General features: G+C 38.6%; 1 protein-coding gene across 1 annotated transcript in view; it reads left to right on the top strand.

The window, feature by feature from the left end:
- The window catches only part of RNF217 (ring finger protein 217), a 133,872-nt gene that overhangs the window by 84,172 nt on the left and 26,067 nt on the right, over window positions 1-23,633 (top strand). Inside the window, exon 4 of the mRNA XM_040239332.1 lies at window positions 14,173-14,337. Within this exon, the coding sequence (XP_040095266.1) occupies window positions 14,173-14,337 (165 nt within the window). The remainder of the gene's footprint in view (window positions 1-14,172; window positions 14,338-23,633) is intronic.

Below are 23,633 nucleotides of genomic sequence, written 5' to 3'. Positions count from 1 at the left end.
GCTGTTACTAAATATTAAATAAATGTGTGTTAGTTGCTCAGTCATGTCCGACTCTTTGACCCCATGGACTGGAGCCCGCCAGGCTCCTCCATCCATGGAATTTTCTAGGCAAGAGTACTGGGGTGGGTTGCCATTCTCTTCTCCAGGGGATCTCCCCAACCCAGGGATCAAACCCAGGTCTCCTGCATTGCAGGCAGATGCTTTACCGTCTGAGATTTTTTTCAGTGGACCCAATGTGAATCTATCTGTAATAAGTAAAATAGTTTAATATGCTATTTACTCATTGATTCAGCAAATACAAAATGCCAGTATATGCTGGGCAGTGTGCTAAGTTTGGGGGATTCAGTGGCAAACGTGACATAGTCCTTGCTCAAAAGATGTCTAATGAAGGTGAGAAAGTCATATGTTCTAAAATGATAGTGCAGTATGAGTAGTCATAAGGGGGAAAGGCAGGGATGGGATGCATTGGGAGACTGGGATTAGCATATGTGCACTACTGATACTATGGACAAAATGGGTAACTAATGTGAACATACTGTGTAGCACAGAGAAGTCTATTCAGTGCTCTGTGATGACCTAAATGGGAAGGAAATCCAAAAAAGGAGGGAATGTATGTATATGTATAGTGGATGCACTTTACTGTACAGTATAACTCAACTCTCCTCCAATGAAAACCTAAAAAAATAATATGAGTAGTCATAAAACAAAAACATGAAGCCCAGTAGACTTGTGCTTTGCGAACACTGACAGAAGAGAGGGGCTGGCATGTCAGGAAAGGCTTCCTGGAGAAGATGCAGTTCTCCAGGCAGATACACAGGGGAGATCATTTCAGAGCAAGGGAGGAGTAAGTGCCAGGCCCAGAGGCGGAGGCAGGCTTGCTGAAAGCAAGTGCTTGGTAGAACTAGTGGAAAGAGAATAACTTTAAGAACAGGCAGCAGGTCAGGTATTTAAGAGCAGATCATGTTGAGTCTTTCACCCCGTAACTCAGGCTTGAATTTAAGTCTGCTGGCGTTACAGAAAGGTCATTCTGGCAGCATATGGAAGAAATCAGAAGAAGGCAAGACTGAAGGCAGGGAAACCCAGCAACAACAGCAGGGGCAACCCTTGCTTCACTGCCCTGCCTGTTCATTGGAATCTCCTGGGGAGCTTGCAGGCACACCAGTTCTCAGTCCCTAAACCCTCGCTAACAACTCTTCCAAATTTTTGAACCTCTCCAAGTGGCTCTAATAGGCAGCAGAACTGGGAACCTTGGCCATAAATGAAGCAGAAGTAAATACAAACTAAATGTTGTTAATCAGGAAGCAGTTAAAAGTCTTGGTAATAGGTGAGAGATGAAAATCTCAAAATAAAGTGAAACTTATATTTTTATATTTTATATTTTTTATATTTATTTTATTAACTCAAGAAAAATAAAACTAGTACAGATTTGGGGGATGGTTATTATTGTTTTTCTTAATTACTTTTATAGAAGAGATGATGTATAACAGAAGTGGTAAATAATCTCCCTGTTCTGTACTCTGCAGAGTTTTAGGGATAATTCAGATAATTTCTGAAGGAGTGATTTTTTACTGCTTAGTACAGTGTTTTATACGGAGAAGGAAATGGCAACCCACTCCAGAATTCTTGCTTGGGAAATCCCACGGATAGAAGAGGCTGCGGGGCTACAGTCTGTGAGGTCTCAAGAATCAGACACGACTTAGTGACTAAACCAGCACCACCCACAGTGTTCACATCGCATTTTCATCATTAAATTCCAAGTTCTCGCATTAGCATTAACGACCTGATTTACATGCCCATACCTGTCTGGATCTTATGAGTAAAGAGAACACAGACATGGATACTCGAGCAAAGGAACTGTGACATTCATGATTACAGTATGGCACCCTAAACTGATCCCATTTTGGGGGATTAACCAATGGTTATTTGTTAGGTTGATTGTATTTTTTAAAATGCAGTTTTCCCAATAACAGAATCCAAATTGGTATAATTTGTCATAATTTTAAGAGTAGTGAATTCAAGTACTTGAGTGCAATAAATTGAATCATGAGGCAACAGAAACAGAGGAAAGTATACTGCTAATATCTAACATGTTTGAGCAATGTAAAATCTCTTCATAATATTCCTTAGAGTCTATATTGTGTTTTGTATATATTGATGAAACCCTTAGAATAGATATTTCAATATTCTTTCTGAGTCAAGTCATATTAATAATATCCTGATCCAAGATGTCATTCTTTGAGGATTGATTGTGGTTTCTGCTGTCAGTTCAGAGGCACTTAACATCCAAGGTTAAAATTGCTTCCAAATATTATAGCCATTTTATACCAGGAAATACTTTTAGTGGATTCCCAGATGGCTCAGTGGTAAAGAATCCGCCTGCCGTTGCAGGAAACAGATTTGATCCCTGGGTCGGGAAGATCGCTTGGAGTAGGAAATGGCAACCCATTCCAGCATTCTTGCCTGGAAAATTCCATGGATAGAGGAGCCTGGCGGGCTATAGTCTGTGGGGTCACAAAGAGTCAGACACGATTGAGTATGCATGCATATACTTTTAGTATATCACACATGTTACATCATGTTTGAATATTCCATTTAAATATGTTTTTGTAACTTTTTTGTACTCTTCAGATGGAAAAAGGATAAACAGACTATATCAACAAGCAGGAACAAGAATTCTTAAGGGCCAGCTTATCTTTCCAGGCTCTCACTCAACATCTTTTGGCAACAGTTCAGTAAATAGAGCTTTTCATTATGTTCTGAATGCCACAAAATTCTTATATGAAAAAGAACAAGCACATTCCTGAATTGAGAAACTTAGGTTGAGACAAACTTGCCTGGGGACAAACCCAGTCTTTCTCATTCCTAACATTTGTCTTCTCACCCCTGAAACTCTTGAGGCCAAGAAGTTTTACCATTCCACTTCTATGAGATTGATTTCACTTGCCATTTAGAAATCTAATTTCTAACCTAAACAGTTTCTATATTCATTAATGCCGCTCCAAATGCCTGTTAATACAGAGAACTAGTTAGCTTGGAGAAAATAAAAATGGCTGGGCTGTAACGGTGCTCAGGTGACGCCTGGAGACAGGCACATCACCAGCACCTGAAGGTTTTCTCCATAGCAATTATCACCTGGGATTTTATGGTGTATTTGTGTGGTTATTTGCTTAAAGTCTCTCCCACTGGTCTCTAGGAGACCAGGTCCAGACTTGCTTACTGCTGATAACCTGTGTCAAGCACTCTGTCTGATAGAGTCTTGTCTCAAAATACATTTCATGAGGGAACTAATCAATGGGCCAGTGCATAAATAATAATGTGTACTGTAATAAATGTGGGTGGAAAATGCTGAGCGCATAGGAGAAGAAAGGGCAGGAGAGGTTGGGAAAGCTTCATTAAAGGGCAAATGCATTAAGCTAAACCTTGAAATGTTGAATTTGCTATGCTGGAAAAGGTGGGTCAGAGCACAGGCTTCAAACCAGATTTAAATTCTCAACCTGCCATATGTTAGCTCTGTAACCCTAAGAACAGCTTCTGCATCTTTTACTGGTGGTAGAAATAATACCTGTCATAAGAGTGTAATAAGGATTAAGTAATATCACACGTGTAAAGTGCATAGCACCATGTCTGATATATCCTAAGTGCTCAACACATGCTAGAAATTAATATGCTTATTATCATTATTAGGAAAAGTCAGCAGAATGAACAACCCTGGGTTATTAGGGAGGGGATAGAGGAATCAAAAAGAATAGAGGTGGAATAAAAGATTGGATGATTGATGGATGGTCAGAGTGAAAGGGGGATGAAACAGACTTTAAGTTCTTTGAGTTTAAAGAACCTTTGGAGCATCAAAGAGATGTCCAGGAGGCTTGGACATCTAGGAGTGATCTGATGGAAAGCATTAATATTTGGGAAGAGGAGGAGGTCACTGAATTCACAGAAATGAAAACTATGTGTTTGGGAGGTAGGAAAAGTTAGTTTCTCATGGGAAAGAATAGAGGATTGCAAATAATTTAAATATACTTATTTTACTCCTAGGAGTTTTACTGAGGTACAGGCAATTCTGGGTTTCCAAGTGTAGACCAAGAAATGATCCCCCTTTTCACATTATTTGGAGTAAGTTGAAGAACATGCATAAATCAACAAGGGAACATGTTGGAAATAATCCTTTTATGGTTTCCTTGAGGCAAAACTCGCAGTCATCCCCATTCTTCTTCCCACAAATACTAAGCTGAACCACAATTCACGGAATGGTGCTTTGACTCATCATAAGGTGAAAAAAGCCAATAAAACATCCTGGGGAAACTCCGTGTTCTTACCTTATGTCTTATGTATTACTTTCCCTCTTGTAACTATAAATCTTCTGGTTAGAAGTCACAGTTTATAAAGCTGCACAAATACATTATTTCTTCATGTGAGAGAGAACTTTTCTAAGGTCTTTAAGAATGTAATCAAGTCAACGGGTCTGTTGCTCCTAACTGATAGACTTTAAAATATGCTTAAGGGAAAGGCTGGACTTCTGGTACTACCCAACTTACTTTCTTCCTGTGTCTGTTAATTCAATCTCCAATGACCTGTCCTATACTCCAGAAAGATGCCTCTTTGGCATCTTTGGACTGCTTCTCCACACTTCCTTAGCCTCTCAATTCCTGTTTGGGTTCAGCATTGGCAGGGAAGGAGAGAGTGGAAAGAGCATCGTGCGTGCATTATTCTGTCCATGGGATTTCCCAGGCAAGAATACTGGAGTGGGCTGCCTTTTCCTTCTCCAGAGGATCTTTCCAACCGAGGGATGGAACCCGAATCTCCTGCAATGCAGACAAGTCTCCTGCATTGTCGGTGGATTCTTTACCAACAGAGCCACCAGGGAAGGCCCATTCCCTTCCTACTTCAATGCAAAGCTCTAGCAGTAGCTGTGTCCCTCCGTGACTGTGGCTTCCCTCTAGAGGGTCCTCCCCTGCCCCCTCCCATGTTTCTAATGCTCACTACGCTCCAGAAAATTCATCCCTTGTCTCTCTGGCCTTAGGAGTGGCAATGACTTCCTACTACTTCTGCTTCTAGGGACTTGCCAGTCTTTTGTTCAAATCCACCTGCACCTCTCCAGTCATACTTCTAATAAACAATTTTCATTTACATATACATAGACTAAAAAGTCAATAAAATGTGCTTAAGCTTCCTTCTAGTAAAGACAATTTGAGGATTTTTTTTTTCCATCTATAAAAATGTTTACAGCTTTCCCGTGGAAGTGCAGTTAGCGTGCTGCTCTGCTCCTCAGTTTTCCCTCGACACCATCACTTTAAGTTGACAGTGTTTACAAATTGAGAGTCAGCTTGTGCATCAGCCTGGCAAGATCAGTTTAGCTCATGACACACACCGAATTCTCTTGGCAGTAATGCATCATGAATGTCAGGAGCTGAGAGAAAACAAGTGTAGTTTCTTAAATGATTGTTGCTAGCATAGATTTGTGAGGGAGATAGATGGAATTCTTGATTCTGGTTTGAAGAAGCCATTTGTGGGGAGGGATCAGTTAGGAGGTTGGGAATAACATAGACACGCTGAGTGAGTGAAGTCGCTTAGTCGTGTCCGACTCTTTGTGACCCCATGGACTGTAACCTTATCAAGCTCCTCTGACCATGGGATTTTCCAGGCAAGAATACTGGAATGGGTTGTCTTTTCCTTCTCCAGGGGATCTTCCCTACCCAGGGATCGAACCCAGGTCTCCTGCATGGCAGGCAGACGCTTTACTGTCTGAGCCACCAGGGAAGCTGGTATAGACACACTGCTGTATATAAAGTAGATAGTTAACAAGGACCTACTGTATAGCATAGGGAACTCTACTTAGTATTCTGTAATAACCTAAATGGTAAAAGAATCGGACGAAGAATGTGTGTGTGCTCAGTCACTTCAGTCGTGTCCAAGTCTTTGCAACCCAGTGGATAGTAGCCCACAAGGCTCCTCCATCCACGGGATTCTCCAGGTGTGAATACTGGAGTGGGTTGCCGTGCCCTCCTCCAGGGGATCTTCCCGACCCAGGGATCAAACTTGTCTCTCCTACGTCTCCTGCGTTGGCAGGTGGGTTCATTACCTGGGACACCCGTTAAGAAGAACAGATATATACGTATAAGTGAACCACTTGGCTGTACACCTGAAATTAATACAGTATTGTAAGTCAACTAAATTTTTTAACACAGGAAAGCCATCGTAAACAGAGGATGTTATATATGTGTCCACTGAAAAAATGTGTCATGCTCAATTATGGTGCAAGGCCTAATAATGTTACTAGAATGCATTTGGACCTCTAGTTTCTAATGAGATGCTTTGCTGAAATTGGTCTGTGTTTCCTTTCTTGATGCATAAGTTAGCCATAATATTTTACAGAGCCTTTCCTTGTGCATGAAACTCCTAACAACAAAAGCCAAATATTGAAATTCACTTGACATTTTAGCCTATATCTAACCTTAATAAAGAAAAAAAAATACAATAATTTTAATATTAGAGGCTCATAGCTCCTGTAAATTGACCTGCCATAGGATTGAGAACTGTTTGTTTTTTTCACTTTATCATATCATCCCTTGGATCTTTAGCACATGAGGCACGTGAAGAATCATTTCTTTTTGATGACCTGCTGGATAGTGGGTAAAAGCAAGCCAAGTCTGGTGTTCATTGTAAAAAGTTCTGTAAGACGTTAGGACTGTGCATTTCTCACCTACCTTATTCTGTATCCCTACCTTGCCATAGTTACCCATTCAGAACTATAAGGCAGTGGTCCGCAACCTTTTTGGCACCACGGACTGATTTTGTGGAAGACGATTTTTCCATGGACCAGGGGGAGGTGGATGTTTCAAGGGCATTACATTTATGTGCAACTCCACCTCAAGTCATCAGGATTTAGGTCCCAGAGGCTGGTAGCCTTTGCTATAAGAGAACCTCATGCATTTAGTCTGTGTGTGTGAAGGTGTAAAAGTGTTAGTCGTTCAGTAATGTTTGATTCTTTGTGACCCCATAGACTGTAGCCCACGCGTCTCCTCTGTCCATGGAATTCTCCAGGCAAGAATACTGGAGTGGGTGGCCATTCCCTTCTCCATGGGATCTTCCCCATCCAGGGATCAAACCCAGGTTGCCTGCACTGTAGGTAATTTTTAACCATCTGAGCCACCCTGTGCAGCTCCACCTCAGATCATCAGACATTAGATCCCAGAGACGGGGGGCCTTTGCTGTAACGGAATCCCATGCATTCGTCTACGTGTGCATAAATCCTCTCTACAAAATGCCTACCAAGTGACCCTTCAGACACTGAAGGCTTCCATTGTCAGGGAACCTGCTACTTATAGAATCATTCTCTTCCGTTTTGAAAGAGTCATTGTTACCTTCAGACTGAGATCTCTTTCTCCTGCTTCACCTGTTGGTCACAGAGAGAACTCCCACTTTCTCATGTACACTCTGTACTTAGATGGCCCTCTTGCCGCTTCCGCTGTATCTCTGTGAGAGGTTAGTCTTTTGTGTTGTCTTCCGAGTAGGGTGTCCTTTTTTTTTTTTTTTTATCCTCACTTATAGGTGGAATCTATTTTTTTTAAATTTTTTTAACATCTTTTTTTAAAATTTATTTTTTATTTTACTTTACAATTCTATATTGGTTTTACCATACATTAAAACTGGATGATGTCATCCTGCCGTGGCTAGGAAGTTGGGGTTTATATAAATTGGAGCAGAATCTTCCAGGACTTTATATTCATCTATGAAGAGGTGAGTCCTCATAGACTCACATACTCCACTGGTTCTTGCTTTCTAGGTTTAGAGGAGGAGTCTATAAATGCTTAAAGATGTTTCCAGGCAAGATGGATTAGTATAGAACAGTGATTCTCAAAGAAAGGAGGAAGGACTCTCTTCAAAGGACAGAATCCCTATTCCCAAGTTCCAATATACTGTCCTAGAAAAGCTTGCCTATCAGTTAAAAACAAAAGTTAGTATTGAAGTGAATGTATGTACATGCATGCTAAGTCACTTCAGCTGTGTCCAATTCTTTGCGACCTTTGGACCATAGCCCATCAGGCTCCTCTGTCTGTAGGATTTTTCCAGGCAAGGATACTGGAGTGAGTTGCTATACCCTCCTCCAGGGGATCTTCCCCACCCAGGGATCAAACCTGGGTCTGTTATGTCTGTCTGCACTGGTAGGCAGGTTCTTTACCATTAGCTCCACCTATTGTGCAATAAATTTGTGTGTTGCTTATGTAAAAGGAGCCTGGAAACCAATAAGAGGAAGGTGGGTAAGGTGATTTATATGAATAAACACCATCTCCATTAGGTTATCTTGTCATGTGTTATTCTGCATTTTTGTCCTTATTTGGTCCCCAGCCTTTAGGAAAGTTTCCCTTTCATTTTCCCATTTAGTTTAAGCTATACTGTGAGAAATTAAGGGAAGGGTCACTTGGCCACATTTGGACCATGTTCGAGGAGCAGTGCCTCATGGAGCTATGTATTATTGGCACTGCATTCAGGGTGAGAATCCCAAGTAGCAGGTAAAATCTTAGGAATTAAAAATCAAAGCAAGAATTCAAGTCATCTTCCCATGTGGAGACCCTTCCCCCACTGCCACTCCTGTTAGATTTGATCTTAAAAGGGAGCAGATTGTGCTTCCTTTTAAAGTATTGAAAGCCATGCGTTGGAGACTTCTTTTCTCCTCTGTAATACTCGGCACCTCCTGACAATCTCCTCCTCTTTGAGAAAACCACTTTAAGCTGTTATGGAACTTTTTCACTAGTGGTAAAGAACACGCCTGCAAATACAGGAGACTCGAGTTGTGGATTGAATCCCTGGCTTGGGGAGATCCCCTGGAGAAGGGTATGGCCACCGGCTCCAGTATTCTTGTCTGGAGAATCCCATGGACAGAGGAGCCTGGCAGGCTATGGTCCATGGGGTCACAAAGAGTTGGACACTACTGAAGTGACTTTTATAATTATGAGATGTCACAATTATTTACATATATATTGATTAGTTTCTTTCAGACGCTCTAGTCTGACATCCCTAAGTTGTATATGGTTCATCTGAGAAGTTTCTGGACCACAGTATGCTTTGAAAAACATGTCAGGAGTGTAGGAACCTTAATGTAAGGCTGATTGAACTCTCTTTCTTGGGCGCGTTGGCGAGATTCAGGGCTGACCCAGATGAAGTGATTCTTCTTTCCAGGTCCCACGCAAGCGCTTGCTGTTCCCTGGTGCACTGTGTTTGCTCAGGCCTCAATGGCAGCTCGGGTTGGGCTCTCAGCCTGCACTGTGACCCCATGACTTTTCCCAGTGACACCCCACTCGTCTTTCAAGGCCTTATTCTTTCTTACTTCTGCCCTTTGGCCCTTCCTTGAGGCAGTTTTCCCATGGCTCCCACTTGTCCAGACTTCCATTCCAGTAGTTATCACATAGTTTTATAGCTCTTAAGGTTGATATTTTTCTGTGTTCAGTAATTTTTTTGAGGACAATATTCCATTCTTTCTGATATGTCTAAAATTAGTGCACTCAGTATCTGTTATTTGAAGGTGCTTAGTAAGTGTTTGTTGAATGGAAAATGAATTTTGGAGTGTTTTATTATTATTTGTCTTAATCTGAAGTTCTTTTAGTAATAAAGCAAATTCTTCTTGGAAAACCAAGTTAATTCATATTGGCCATGCTACATTTATACATGGATGTTGTCTAATATTTTGAGTTTGATAAGTAAAGATTTTGTGATTTACTTAAAATAATTATGTACATAGGACTGTGTAGTATTTCATGAAGAAAAAACTTTTCTAGGATGTTCTTTGGTTTTTAATTTTGTATTTATTTTGTGGGTTATTTCTTTATTGGCATGATGAACTGTTAAGAGAAAACACAGTTTGCTTACGACAAGTAGGTTGGTTTAATTTGTCCACAGAGAGTCATTGTAGCCCAGGATCCTAGAAAAGCTAAGGAAATTCAAATGTAAAAAATGTAATATAAGGTTCTTTTATATTTCATGGATTATGGAACAAGTTAATGAAGATTCCTATCTCTGATAACTTTATTTTTGAAACTCTTGTAGCCTTGCCTGTTGTAGAAGAGTTACACATTAATCATGATGTTTTGTAAAATGTCATGTGGATATAATATTTAGTAAACATCATCCGGTAATCTAAGACGCAGTAATACCATCTCAGCCACTTTTTGTAAATTAGACATGTTGGTTTTTCTTGGAATTCATGTGATGTTAGCCAATGTGCAATACTTGCTGTGTGCAAAATCATTCATTTTACAAAGAACTTACTCAGGTGCCTACCATGCGCCAGAAGTTCTGTGTTACTTAACTCAGGAAATACAGAATGAATGAGAAGCCAGCCTTTGCCCTCTGTGAACTTGTAGCCTGTTAGGGAGATTAGACAGCTACATGTCTAATGTAAATTCTACAAGATACCAAAACTGGTTGGGAGAAATAGGGAAGACATCCTGAAGCAAGTAGCATTTGATCTAGTAAAGGTTTCAATAGATTGTGTTCATTGGACTTTTTCCAGTTATGAGGAGCAGGGCTATGCTCCCTCTTAAGCTCCATCATGTAATGTATTTTAGTATAAAGCTGCAGGGAAATAGGAAGGGCAAGAAAGCTGTCCCAGCTGCTACTCATGCGGGCCTCATGGAGAACTGGACCCTAGCCCTGGGAGCGTGAGAGCCCCTCAGTTGTGTTACTAGAAGTGAGTGTCTGTTGTTCCCTTCTCCAGCGGTCTGTGCTGTGGTCACTCAGCTTTTCTCTGTCTTTGCCTGTATAGCAAAGGTAGAGTGCTTGTGTATGTATCCCTGTTTCACTCCTCAAGAAAAAAAAAATCTGTCTTGGCTAATCTCTGTTTACCAAGGAGCATGCTCTGCACAGAGCTCCTGCCAGCAGCCTCATAGGTTGCTTGCCATCAAGCAGATCCCTGCTTTTAGCTTAGGGACTCATTCCTGGTGTGATCAGGTGTGGTCACTGCAATGGGGTCATGTCCTCTAGAGCTGTGCTTCTCAAACTTTAGTGTGGGGACCTTGTGAAACCACAGGCCGTGGTTTAGTAGGTCTGGGGCAGGACATGAATTTTTGTCGGCAACAAGCTCCCAAGTGACGCTGCACTACACTCTGAGTAGCATGGATACAGCGCGGTAACCTGTGTGTGAGTATAATTACTCAGAAGGCAGGCGCTCCATGTGGGAAGTCTGTGATTGTGGGATGGCATTTCGTATGGAGGAAGATACAGTGTTAATGTCTACAGGTGTTTCGTATGAGTCCAACTTTGAGTATGGTTAAGGAAGACCCTGCTGCTGGGAGGGACTGGGGGCAGGAGGAGAAGGGGACGACAGAGGATGAGATGGCTGGATGGCATCAGCGACTTGATGGACATGAGTCTGAGTGAACTCCGGGAGCTGGTGATGGACAGGGAGGCCTGGCGTGCTGTGATTCATGCACAAAGAGTCGGACACGACTGAGCGACTGAACTGAACTGAACTGAAGGTTGGAGTGAATAAGTAAGTCATTGTCAAACGAAAAAGTCAGTCTTTAAACAATCTAGGTGCAGTCTTTGAATAACAAGGTGGTTGGGATTGCTCTTAGTCCTTGTATTATTTTAATCCAAAGTGAAGTGAAAGTCACTCAGTTGTGTCCAACTCTTTATGACCCTATGGACTCTAGTCCATGGAATTCTCCAGGCCAGAATACTGGAGTCAGTATCCTTTCCCTTCTCTAGGGGATCTTCCCAACCCAGGGATCGAACCAGGGTCTCCTGCATTGCAGGCAGATTCTTTGCCAACTGAGCTATGAGGGAATCCAAAGTAAGGCAATATTTATTTTCCTGTTTTCAGTGAGAGACAGTAAGCAGGCGGGTCTAAATTTAAGTTATTTATCTTCACTTGAGAACTTGGTGCAAAACTCCTTTCAGTTTCCTGCCAAGGCTGTGTTGTCAGTGAGGACTGGCCGCAGGATCTGCAGGGAAACTTAGTTGTTTATTTTGTGATGTTGGAAGCCAGAATCCTGGGGTGGATACCAAATACCTGATTCCTTATCATTCTGGTACCTTAGGAGAACCACATATTTCCAATTGTCTTCATTAGACATCTGTAGATAAGATAGTTCAGCATCAGTCACAAAGATCCTTGAGCCATTATAGTGTCTGACATTCTTTAGAGTTAATCCCAGTTTCAAGGCACATGTTATAGTTATTTTTTGGCTATTCATTTCATAAATATAATCTAAGACTGGCATTAAAAACCAATGAGTTTTTAATTTAACAATGGTAGAGTTAATTTAGAATTGTGTATAATATCTAATAGAAGAGAACTGAATTAAATATTCAAGCCCTCTGTCATAGTGGCAGAAGCAAGAGGTAAAGTGAGTCTTTTTTACTTCCCCATTTCATTCATTATATTAAAAAATTATATTCATATAGGCCCCATATGATATTTACATGGTGTTCTTCATTGTTTTCAGTGATCATTTTACCTGGAATTTACCTACTTTGACTCATTCTTCTTACTTTAAGAATAAATTAATTTAACTTTCATGATCAGAAAAGACAAAAATGGTTATTTTAAATGACTAAAAAAAAATCATCTTTTTAAAAAACACAAGAGATTTCCTAGTTTATCTGAGTAAAATCTTGAAAGAGATTTTCAAAGTTAACCTTATATTTTTAGTGTTATAGAATTCTAATTTACTGATTAGATTAACCACATGACTTTCTTTGACCTTGACATTTTACTTTTGAATCATCAAAGTAAGAATGCAGTTTAGTATGAGGAAGTGTTTTAACACAATGGAAAGAATGCTGGCCTTGGAGTCACAATTTTACTTGCTATGTTTCTCTGGGCAAGTTATTTAATCTCTGTGAGCATCAGTGTCCTCATCTGTAAACGTATGTTGTTCATACTGACTTTGGAGCATTAGTTTGTTGATAAAAATAAATAATGCATGTAATGCAACAGTATAAACATTATCGTATAACAGCATTTTAATAAATATACATGAAGATTTTTAAAAATTGATGACAAATGCTGTTTTCTTTTGCCATCAAGTTAAAGCAAAAGTATTTTTGTTACTCATACTTGCACAGCAAGAATATTATCTGTTCTTGACATAGGTGCATACTACAGTGCTTAGAGTTATAACAGAAGAGTTGACTGTAATTGCCATTCAGTTAGCCTATAGATTGGAACCACTGTTTTCAAAAAAAGAAAGTAGTGGCCTTGTGTACAGTTTACCAAAAGACTTGCTAACTCATCTTCAAGGTATAGTCAGTAAATTCACTCATGCCGAGTGAGGTAAGAAGCAGGAGCACAGAGGAGAATAGTCACTTATCATTGTTTATAGTGATATATTTTATTAATCACTTTAATCAAACAGATAGAAAAGTCAAGTTATGCCCATATGTTTCTAGAGTGAGGACCAGAAATATGGTTTGAGAGTGGGATACTCCATTGTTATTCAAAATGCAGGAAGTCAGATAAAATGTCTCTTTTGTCAAGAAGACAGATATTTTTAAAACATACACATGCATTCTATACACCTCTGCACCGTGACCGTACAGAGACATCTTCTGATAGTTTCCTAGGTACAGGCCACAAGACCACCATACATACAGTTTTCTAATAAGATCCTTTGTATTATTTTTATAATTAATCTCCCTTATATGAGTAGCAAACCAGGGGTATCCATTATCATAGCAAATGCTGGTGTAGTGGTTCATTTGCTGGTATGTTTTTTATTTGATGAAACATCTTGTGGTGGGTGGGGCTTTGATTTTATAAAAGTGAATGAAGCCAAGAGCAACGGAAATGCCTGGGAAACTGGTTCAAGGGCCAGGCAAGTTCCAGGGTGGTAGCCTGAGTGGGGATTCGGCACATTTTGACCTTCAGATTTTACCTCTGTGCTTCAATTTGAGGGCTTTTCTTAAGGCCAAATTGATTTCCAAAACACCCCAAGTGTTTAATTCTACTGTGGTCTACAGACAGCCAGATCATCCAGGCCAAAGCCGTTCTTTCCTCCTTTAATATAAGAATCGTCATATCTTAACTGTAGTTTTGGTTTTATGCATGGGGAGGTATTTTAAATTTGGACCAATTATAGCCTTTCAGCTAATTTCTCCAAGCATCACCATTCTTATCTTCTTAGACACTTTAACTATATCCACTAGTAGTTAACATTACTTTTCCTTACACAGATCCAGTGCCCCACTTGCCAATTCGTCTGGTGTTTTAAGTGCCACTCTCCTTGGCATGAAGGTGTTAACTGCAAGGAGTACAAAAAAGGAGACAAACTGTTGCGTCACTGGGCCAGCGAAATTGAGCATGGGCAGCGGAATGCCCAGAAGTGTCCAAAGTGCAAGGTGAGACCACCTTTAGGAGGAGGGGGGTCACTGAACAATAATATTTACAATGTTGAAGTGATCTATGTGTAACTTTCCTAATGCAGGCATGGAGAAAAAGAATACTTGCTGTTTCATTTTAGAAGAGTAATTATATAGCTAAAATGAAGATTTTATATAGAAAAATATATAGAAAAAATATATAGTGTATATTTTTATTCACATTATATTTCAAAATTTAAGTCTACATGTAGACTGCTTAAATTTTGAGGATGGGTCTTAAACTTCAAAATCTTTATTTTCCATTTAAAAATGGAAATTTGTATATAGGAAAAAACTCATATGAAAAGTCTATAAAGTATTATTTCTAGTCTATATTAGCAAACTGTGCTATAATCACTTCTCAGTTAGGTAGGCTGTGAATCCTTGTAAGCCTTTGTTTGTTTGTTTCTCTCTGCCATTGCTTATCATTTTAGGATTGCATTAAACTGGCCATTTCCTTTTTTAGACTGGTGAGGGAGAAACTAAAAGCTCGGGTCTTTATGGATCCCATTTTTCAATTTTCTTTTGATAATCATACAAATAATCAAGAATTAGCAGGCATTTGAGCAGAGACCTAGATGTTGACAGCCAGGGAAAGGAATTTCTCTTATAGAGAAATCAGCACATAAATCCAGTCTGAAAACTTTGGATTTGGTGCTTACCAGGCAGGGATCTGTTGAAGTTTTTCTCTTTCTAAAGCTCACTGCAGAAAATTATATGTGTATATATGTATTTGTATACTCTACCATGTGTGGTTTTCATTTTTTGCCAAATTTATTTTTGAAAATCATGTCTCAGTTCAGTCCAGTCAGTTCAGTGTAAACTGGGCCAAATTTTCTTTTAAGAAAAATTTTGCCATTTCTTTTAGGAGAACTTAGCACCAAGGTAAAAGAAATTTGAATTATCAGAAAAATTTTAAAAATTAATCATGTGAACCCAACTTGAAGTAGTATAAGTATATTCTGAAGCTTATAGATGAAAATATAGATGAAATATATAGATGAAAATATATATATATGCACAGATTGACTACACTAACGTCATATACTAGTTTATACATATATTAATAGTCAGTAAAGCTTTGCCTAAAATATCATGTTGTGTTCTTAGTAACTGGAAGAAAATTTTGAAATAGTTTGCATGGCCTGGCCCTGTTAAAAGTAGTATCTATGGATGTCTGAGTTAAAAAGCTTCCTTTGTTTGTTTGTAGAAGGCAAATCCATCTACAGTTATTCCTTTGGTTTTAAGACTGTTTCATATTGCTGCATCAGTTGCTCTGTACACTTATTTTTCACCCGTTGAAGAACAATGAGAGAATGAGGCCTTTCCCCCTTCCTCCTGCCTTTTCAGTTTATTCAGAGCTACTGCTCCCTTTCAAACTAAATAAAGGCCAGCAGGAGTTTGGGAGCCCTGTTTAAGTCATTCTACTTGACACTTTGTTCATAATACTTTATGTTTCTCTCTGAAAAGCTGTGAAACAGTTGCCAGTTGGCCTGGCCCGCAAAATCTGTTGTCAGTGAAGAATACTGCAACATTACATGTTAGGGATATTCTGAATAAGTTGAGGTAGTACATAAAAACATACATTTGTTACTGTAATCCTTCAATCTAACATTAAATGGACTCTGATTCATTGAAAGAAAAAGCACCCAGCTGTAAGGAATTTACTGAATGCACTGACGGTTCCCCACAGTTTTAACAAATATAAACAGTTAAGAGAAAACATACATGCTGGTTTTCTTTTGAAATAATAGCTAAAAAGTTGAGGTTTTAAAAGGAAACCTTTTGATTAGAAGGGAATGGGGCCAAGGAGAACCATGGAATGAGTTTACATTCATGACATGTGGAGCAGAGAACCCACTTTCTGGTGAGATTCAGGTTCCATGAAATTTGTGTCAGGTTACATCATATTTTATGACTTGTTTTGAATACAGATTGTTTTAGGGTTTTTTTAAGCCTGCTACTTTAAAATTTTGTATTTTCTTAATTCTGATTTTGTTGTTGTTGGGCCATAAAATTTTATTTTTGCCCATGAAACCTCTCTAAGAGTAGGAATCCACAGGGAGATATTACTCAGTGAATTAATACTTTTTTTTTTATGGACCAAGGCTTTATTTTCCTAAATACGCTTTTAAGATTTATAAGTAAAAAAGGAATATGCTAGGAGCTTATGAAAAAAAATTTTCAGATAGTGCTTCCAGGTGAACAAAACAATTATCATATATTTTTATATGAATATGTTTTTATTAATGATAATCAAATGTGTTTAAAATTTTGTTGGGACCAAAGTATATTTATGTACCCTGCATGGGTATATTAGATTGATCCATAATTTTAATAATTATTTTGATTTTTAAGTGATTTTTTTTCATAAAATCATGTAACATATGATAGAAATTTGGAAAATAGAGAAAAAGAATTCACCACTCTAGTATACTCACTATTAACATATCAGTGTCTTGTTTCTCTTTGATCTTTTCCCTATTTAAGTAACTTAAAAAAAAATCTTAATATGGGGATAATTTGATATCCCGTGTTTCTTCCATTTAACTTTTCAGACCATTTTTTAAGTTACTAAGTGGTTTTGTAGCATGTATTAAGTGAAAGAAAGTGAAAGTGTTAGTTGTTCAGTCATGTCCAACTCTTTGCAACTCATGGACTGTAGCCTGCCAGGCTCCTCTGTCCATGGGATTCTCCAGGCAAGAATACTGAAGTGGGTTCCCATTCCCTTCTCCAGGGGATCTTCCCGACCCAGGGATCAAACCCAGGTCTTCTGCATTGCAGGCAGATTCTTTACCATCTGAGCCACCAGGGAAGCCCAACATTTATTAACTATGTAACATTAGCTTAAATATCCTCCACCTATTAGATACCAAAACTGGTTTTGTTTGGGTTTGGAATTCTTTAAAAATATATCCCTATATTATAATTTGTTAATGATACTCATCTGGAATATATATTTTTCCATATTTTGGACCTTTTCTGAAGATAGAATCACTAGGTTAAAAGGATATCAATATATTCAATATTTGGTACATATTGCCAATTTGTTTTCTAAAAAGATTGAAACAATTTATCACCAGAATAGCTTGAAACTATTGCTGTATGATCCTTTCTTATTATTTAGCATTTCAAGTATTTTTAAATGCTTATTTAATAATTTAAAAATACTTTGTTCTTATATTTTGAATTGAGTATATTTTTTAAAATATGTACTTTAAAAGAGAGCTGGACACATTTTCAGTCCCTTTTACCCAATACTTTGGGGCAAGCCAGTATAAAGCCAGCAGGAAGTTAAAATAAAGAAACAATTATATTAAAAACGTATATATAAAGTATCATCTCTTCAAAAATATTTCTTAAATGTTGTAAAATGTTAATGTTATTAAAAATGGGTGATAAATTCATACATGTCTATTACACCATTATCTTTAATTTTTAAATGTTGAAAATAATTCATGATTAAAAGTAAATAAAACCTAACAAGGGAACAGAAGGACTCTAACATCAGATTTCTGGAGCTGCTTACGCATCTATATTTGCCCCTGCAATCTCTAAGGATGAGACTGTTGCATTTTCATTTTTATCCTCACATAAAAGTTAAACTTTGAATACTTGGTTTACTTAAGCGAAGTTTGGTTACTATTTCTCAAAATGGTTAGCTTTTTTAAATTGGAAAATTTAAACATCCCTGCTGCAAATTACCTTCTTACTTAATGTCAGATAAGAGAAATATTTATGTAAACATTTATATAATGTGGAACAAATACAGTCATAGCCAACAAGATGACAAGCAGCTGACCACTTGAATTTTTCTCTTACATAAATAACCACGTATCACTATTTAGAACATTTTACAAAGCACTGAAGAGAGAATTAATTACAAAGTTATACACTCATAGGCTAATATTTAAGTAATGTGATTTATGAATTAAGGGTAATTAAGTCATTTATTTTATTTCAGTTCAGTTCAGTCACTCAGTTTTGTCCGACTCTTTGCAACCCCATGGACTGCAGCATGCTAGGCCTCCCTGTCCATCACCAGCTCCCAGAGTTTACCCAAACTCATGTCCATCGAGTTGGTGATGCCATCCAGCCATCTCATCCTCTGTCGTCCCCTTCTCCTCTTGCCCTCAAGTTTTCACAGCATCAGAGTCTTTTCCAGTGAGTCAGCTCTTCATATCAGGTGGCCAAAGTATTGGAGTTTCAGCTTCAACATCAGTCTTTCCAGTGAACACTCAGGACTGATCTCCTTTAGGATGGACTGGTTGGATTTCCATGCAGTCCAAGGGACTCTCAAGAGTCTTCTCCAACACCACAAAGCATCAATTCTTTGGCGTTCAGCTTTCTTTAAAGTCCAAATCTCAAATCTATACATGACTAATGGAAAAACCATAGCCTTGACTAGATGGACTTTTGATGGCAAAGTAATGTCTCTGGTTTTTAATATGCTATCTAGGTTGGTCATAACTTTCCTTCCAAGGAGTAAGCATCTTTTAATTTCATGGCTGCAGTCACCATCTGCAGTGATTTTGGAGCCCCCCAAAGTAAAGTCAGCCACTGTTTCCACTGTTTCCCCATCTATTTGCCATGAAGTGATGGGACCAGTTGCCATGATCTTCTGAATGTTGAGCTTTAAGCCAACTTTCTCACTCTCCTCTTTCACTTTCATCAAGAGGCTCTTTAGTTCTTCACTTTCTGCCATAAGGATGGTATCCTGTGCATATCTGAGGTTATTGATATTTCTCCCGTCATACTTGATTCCTGCTTCAAGATGATGTACTCTGTACTCTTGATTCCAGTTTCTCATGATGTACTCTGCATATAAGTTAAATAAGCAGGGTGACTTGATGTACTCCTTTCCCTATTTGGAACCAGTCTGTTGTTTCATGTCCAGCTCTAACTGTTGCTTCCTGACCTGCATACGAGTTTCTCAAGAGGCAGGTCAGGTGGTCTGGTATTCCCATCTCTTGAAGAATTTTCCACAGTTTATTGTGATCCACACTGTCACGGCTTTGGCATAGTCAATAAAGCAGAAGTAGATGTTTTCGCACAGAGTCGGACATGACTGAAGTGACTTAGTAGCAGCAGCAGCAGATGTTTTTCTGGAACTCTCTTGCTTATTCAGTGATCCAGCGGATGTTGGCAATTTGATCTCTTGTTCCTCTGCCTTTTCTAAAACCAGCTTGAACATCTGGAAGTTCACAGTTCACATATTGCTGAAGCCTAGCTTAGAGAATTTTGAGCATTACTTTGCTAGCGTGTGAGATGAGTGCAATTGTGCGGTAGTTTGAGCATTCTTTGGCATTGCCTTTCTTTGGGATTGGAATGAAAACTGACCTTTTCCAGTCCTGTGGCTACTGCTGAGTTTTCCAGATTTGCTGGCATATTGAGTGCAGCACTTTCACAGCATCATCTTTTAGGATTTGAAATAGCTCAACTGAAATTCCATCACCTCCACTAGCTTTGCTCGTAGTGATGCTTTCTAAGGCCCACTTGACCTCACATTCCAGGATGTCTGGCTCTAGATGAGTGATCACACCATTGTGATTATCTGGGTTGTGAAGATCTTTTTTGTACAGTTCTTCCATGTATTCTTGCCACCTCTTCTTAATATCTTCTGCTTCTGTTAGGTCCAGACCATTTCTGTCCTTTATCGAGCCCATCTTTGCATGAAATGTTCCCTTGGTATCTCTAATTTTCTTGAAGAGATCTCTAGTCTTTCCCATTCTATTATTTTCCTCTGTTTCTTTGCACTGATCACTGAGAAAGGCTTTCTTATCTCTTCTTGCTATTTTTTGGAACTCTGCATTCAAATGGGTATATCTTTCCTTTTCTCCTTTGCTTTTTGCTTCTCTTTTCTTAGCTATTTGTAAGGCCTCCTCAGACAGCCATTTTGCTTTTTTGCATTTCTTTTTCTTGATGGTCTTGATCCCTGTCTCTTATACAGTGTCACGCAGCTCCATCCATAGTTCACCAAGCACTCCAGCAGATCCAGTCCCTTAAATCCATTTCTCACTTCCACTGTATAATCATAAGGGATTTTATTTAGGTCATACCTGAATGCTCAGTGATTTTCCCCACTTTCTTCAATTTAAGTCTGAAATTGGCAATAAGGAGTTCATGATCTGAGCCATAGTCCGCTCCCGGTCTTGTTTTTGCTGACTGTATAGAGCTTCTCCATCTTAGGCTGCAAAGAATATAATCAGTCTGATTTCGGTGTTGGCCATCTGGTGATATCCATGTGTAGAGTCTTCTCTTGTTTGTTATTTCAGTGTCAACATATTTCCTATTTGTAGGAGGCAGGACACTTCTCTCTCTTTTTTTTTAAAGAAATGCCAAGACATGAACAGGGAGTGCTGAGTTCTAATATGCCATCTTATTTTATTCATAAAATGCATTGGCATATAGTGCTCTGTCTTTCTTTGTGGTGTTTGCACAGCAATAATGATAGCAATGCTATCTACATGTACTGATATTAATTACATATTACTCTCCATTGTCATTATACAGTTTTATTAGTTATCTCATCAAATCCTCACATGTGATACTAAGATGCTAAGTTCCAGTGTGCCATCTAGATCTTAATTATTAAATGCTTTTTGATGAAGCTAAGATGTTTCACAGGAGGAGAAGGGGGTGGCAGAGGATGAGATGATTGGATGGAATCATTGACTCAGTGAACATGAGTTTGAGCAAACTCCAGGAGATAGTGAAGGAAAGGGAAGCCTGACATGCTGCAGTTCATGGAGTCACAAAGAGTTGAATGCAACTTAGTGACGGAACAATAGCAACAAATTTCAAATTAATAAGTACCATGGCATTAAAAGACAATAATAATAAAATGATAGGTTCAATAGTATGTGAGTTACATTTATGTCTCATTTAAATCTCTAAGGAAAGTTGTGATAAAGATACAGAAACAGCTTCAGAGAGACTAAGTAACTGGGCGAAAAGGCAGGCAGAGAAAAGTGAATTATATTCATCCATAATTTATTATGAATTTCAAATTAAAGGAATTTACTTGTCAAGATATTTCCCTTCAGATATTTTATTCTCTTAAATCCTATAAAAGGCTGCTCTGGGGAAAAAAATGTATTGATTCATGGAAATGATTAATTTCCTCCTGTTCATATCAAATTAGCAGAAATCTCTGTCTATGAGTTCTTATACCTGAGCTACAGCTGTGTAGCTTATGGTTGCTAAGGAAAGAATTTAGAATATTAATGTTGGATTTTTTAGATAATCCTGCAGTTCTCTGGTACTTCACGTGCCACTGCAAAAGTATGCTCAGGGGCTGGTGACTGCTTTTAGATAGTGCCTGTTATAGAGGATAAAATAGCATTTCCTTGACCACTGATCACCCACTTCAACCCTCCAGATTGCTTGACATCACTACGTTTGATTCAGTGGTTATCACTGCTACTGTTTTCTTGAAGGGCCAAAATCTAGACATTAGTTGTGAGCAAAGCCTGATTGTTTGGTGGCAGATATTTTCTAGGATATAAACTGTATTGCATCCATGACCCATTTTTTATGACTAATAACTTTGATGTTGATTAGCTGCCCGAGATTAAATGTATAATGTTAGTACCTACAGCATTTCATTGAAATCAGTATATTGTCCTAATTTTAATATGCGATGGTTTAGTTGCTAAGTTGTATCTGACTCTTGCAACCCCATGGATTATAGCCTGCCAGGCTCCTCTGTCCATAGGATTCTCCAGGCAAGAATACTGGAGTGGGTTGCCATTTCCTTCTCCAGGGGATCTTCCTGACCCAGGAATCAAACCCAGGTCTCCTGAATTGCAGGCAGGCTCTTTCCTGACTGAGCTACGAGGGAATCCCCATTTAAAAAAATATAGAATAATAAATAAATATATATAAACAAAATAATATAGAATATCAAATATTCTGTATTCACCTGTTGTTATTCTTATAGAATAGTAGAATAGAATAACAATAAGTGAATATTTCAACATGTAAATGTTCAGGTACCATGGCATTAAAAGACAAGAAGCAGCAATCAGATTTTTGAACCCATTTAAAATGGGTTCACAAATTTGGATTTAAGAAACCATGAAGGGAAGCTTAAATATTATCAATACCTATCCTTTTATTTGAAGACAATATAGTATATTTATATGTATGTATGTATGCTTATAAATGTATGCATATATACATATGAATACATGTGATTATATTGCTAGAAAATTCAGGATACATTAAAACCACACATAAATCTTTGAAACATATATAAAACGGAGTTAGAGTCTAAATCAAGCAGTCTTTCTCAGTTTATTCTGTAGTTATATAGTAATTAGAAAATTATCTATTAAAACCGTACAAACAATATTTTGTGTTTATATGTAAGATGAAATTAGGTTCCGTGTTCATATATTTATAAATAGACTCTCTTATAGTCTAGTGTATTAGAAAATAATATGGATGGAACTTAATCCTCTTCTGAGCAAAATGTCTGAAACATTGAAGAACAACCCAAAACGCCAGCATCAGCCACCTTTGTGACTGCCAAACATCCCCTTACCAAAGAAATTCTGAAACATCTCCAAGGGGCTGAGAGTCCATGTGGAGAGCCTCTGATAGAGATGTGGCCTTCTGAGAGGATTTCTAGTGAGCTGTGTGGGCACGGAAGAGTGGGGTAAAAATCTGCCCATTTTGTGTGTGGATACCGACAGGGCCAGTTTTTCTAAAGGATTTGAAGCTTTCTGTGATGGTTCATTTCCTTTCCTTTTCATTTTATTTCCAGCTTTAAAAATTGCTTTTTATTTCTGCAGTAAACTCAACTTGGAATTCCAGACAGGGTACACGTTTTGCTGGTAGTAGCAGTCAGTAGGCAAATAGACAGTTTGGAGAGGTATGAGGAAAGATCTGCATCCAGAGGCATAAGCACCATCTTCACTTGCTTGCCTTCATGGACTTCTCCAACACAGATCCCTCTGCTGTCCCCAAGATGGACCTTCTCATAGTCTCTCCATCTCAGTGAATGGCAGCACCAACCTTCTAGCTGCTCAAGTCAAGAATCTGACCTCATTCTCTCACACCCCATGTACCATCAGTCATCAGCTTCTGTAGATTGTACCATCAAAGTATATTCAGAATTTAACTAAATCTCAGCACCCCCACTGTCACTAATCTGGTTCAGGACATCAACATCTTTTTCTCTCGAAGACTTTTGCCACAACCTCCTGATGGTTTCTTACTCTTCACAGTGTCTTAACCCAGCAGCCAGAAGGAGACTGTTTAAACATAAG

Source organism: Oryx dammah, unplaced genomic scaffold, assembly GCF_014754425.2.
Source record: "Oryx dammah isolate SB20612 unplaced genomic scaffold, SCBI_Odam_1.1 HiC_scaffold_4, whole genome shotgun sequence".
NCBI lineage: Eukaryota > Metazoa > Chordata > Mammalia > Artiodactyla > Bovidae > Oryx > Oryx dammah.
Note: the sequence above shows the minus strand (reverse complement) of the source record. Positions and strands in the feature narration are given on the sequence as shown.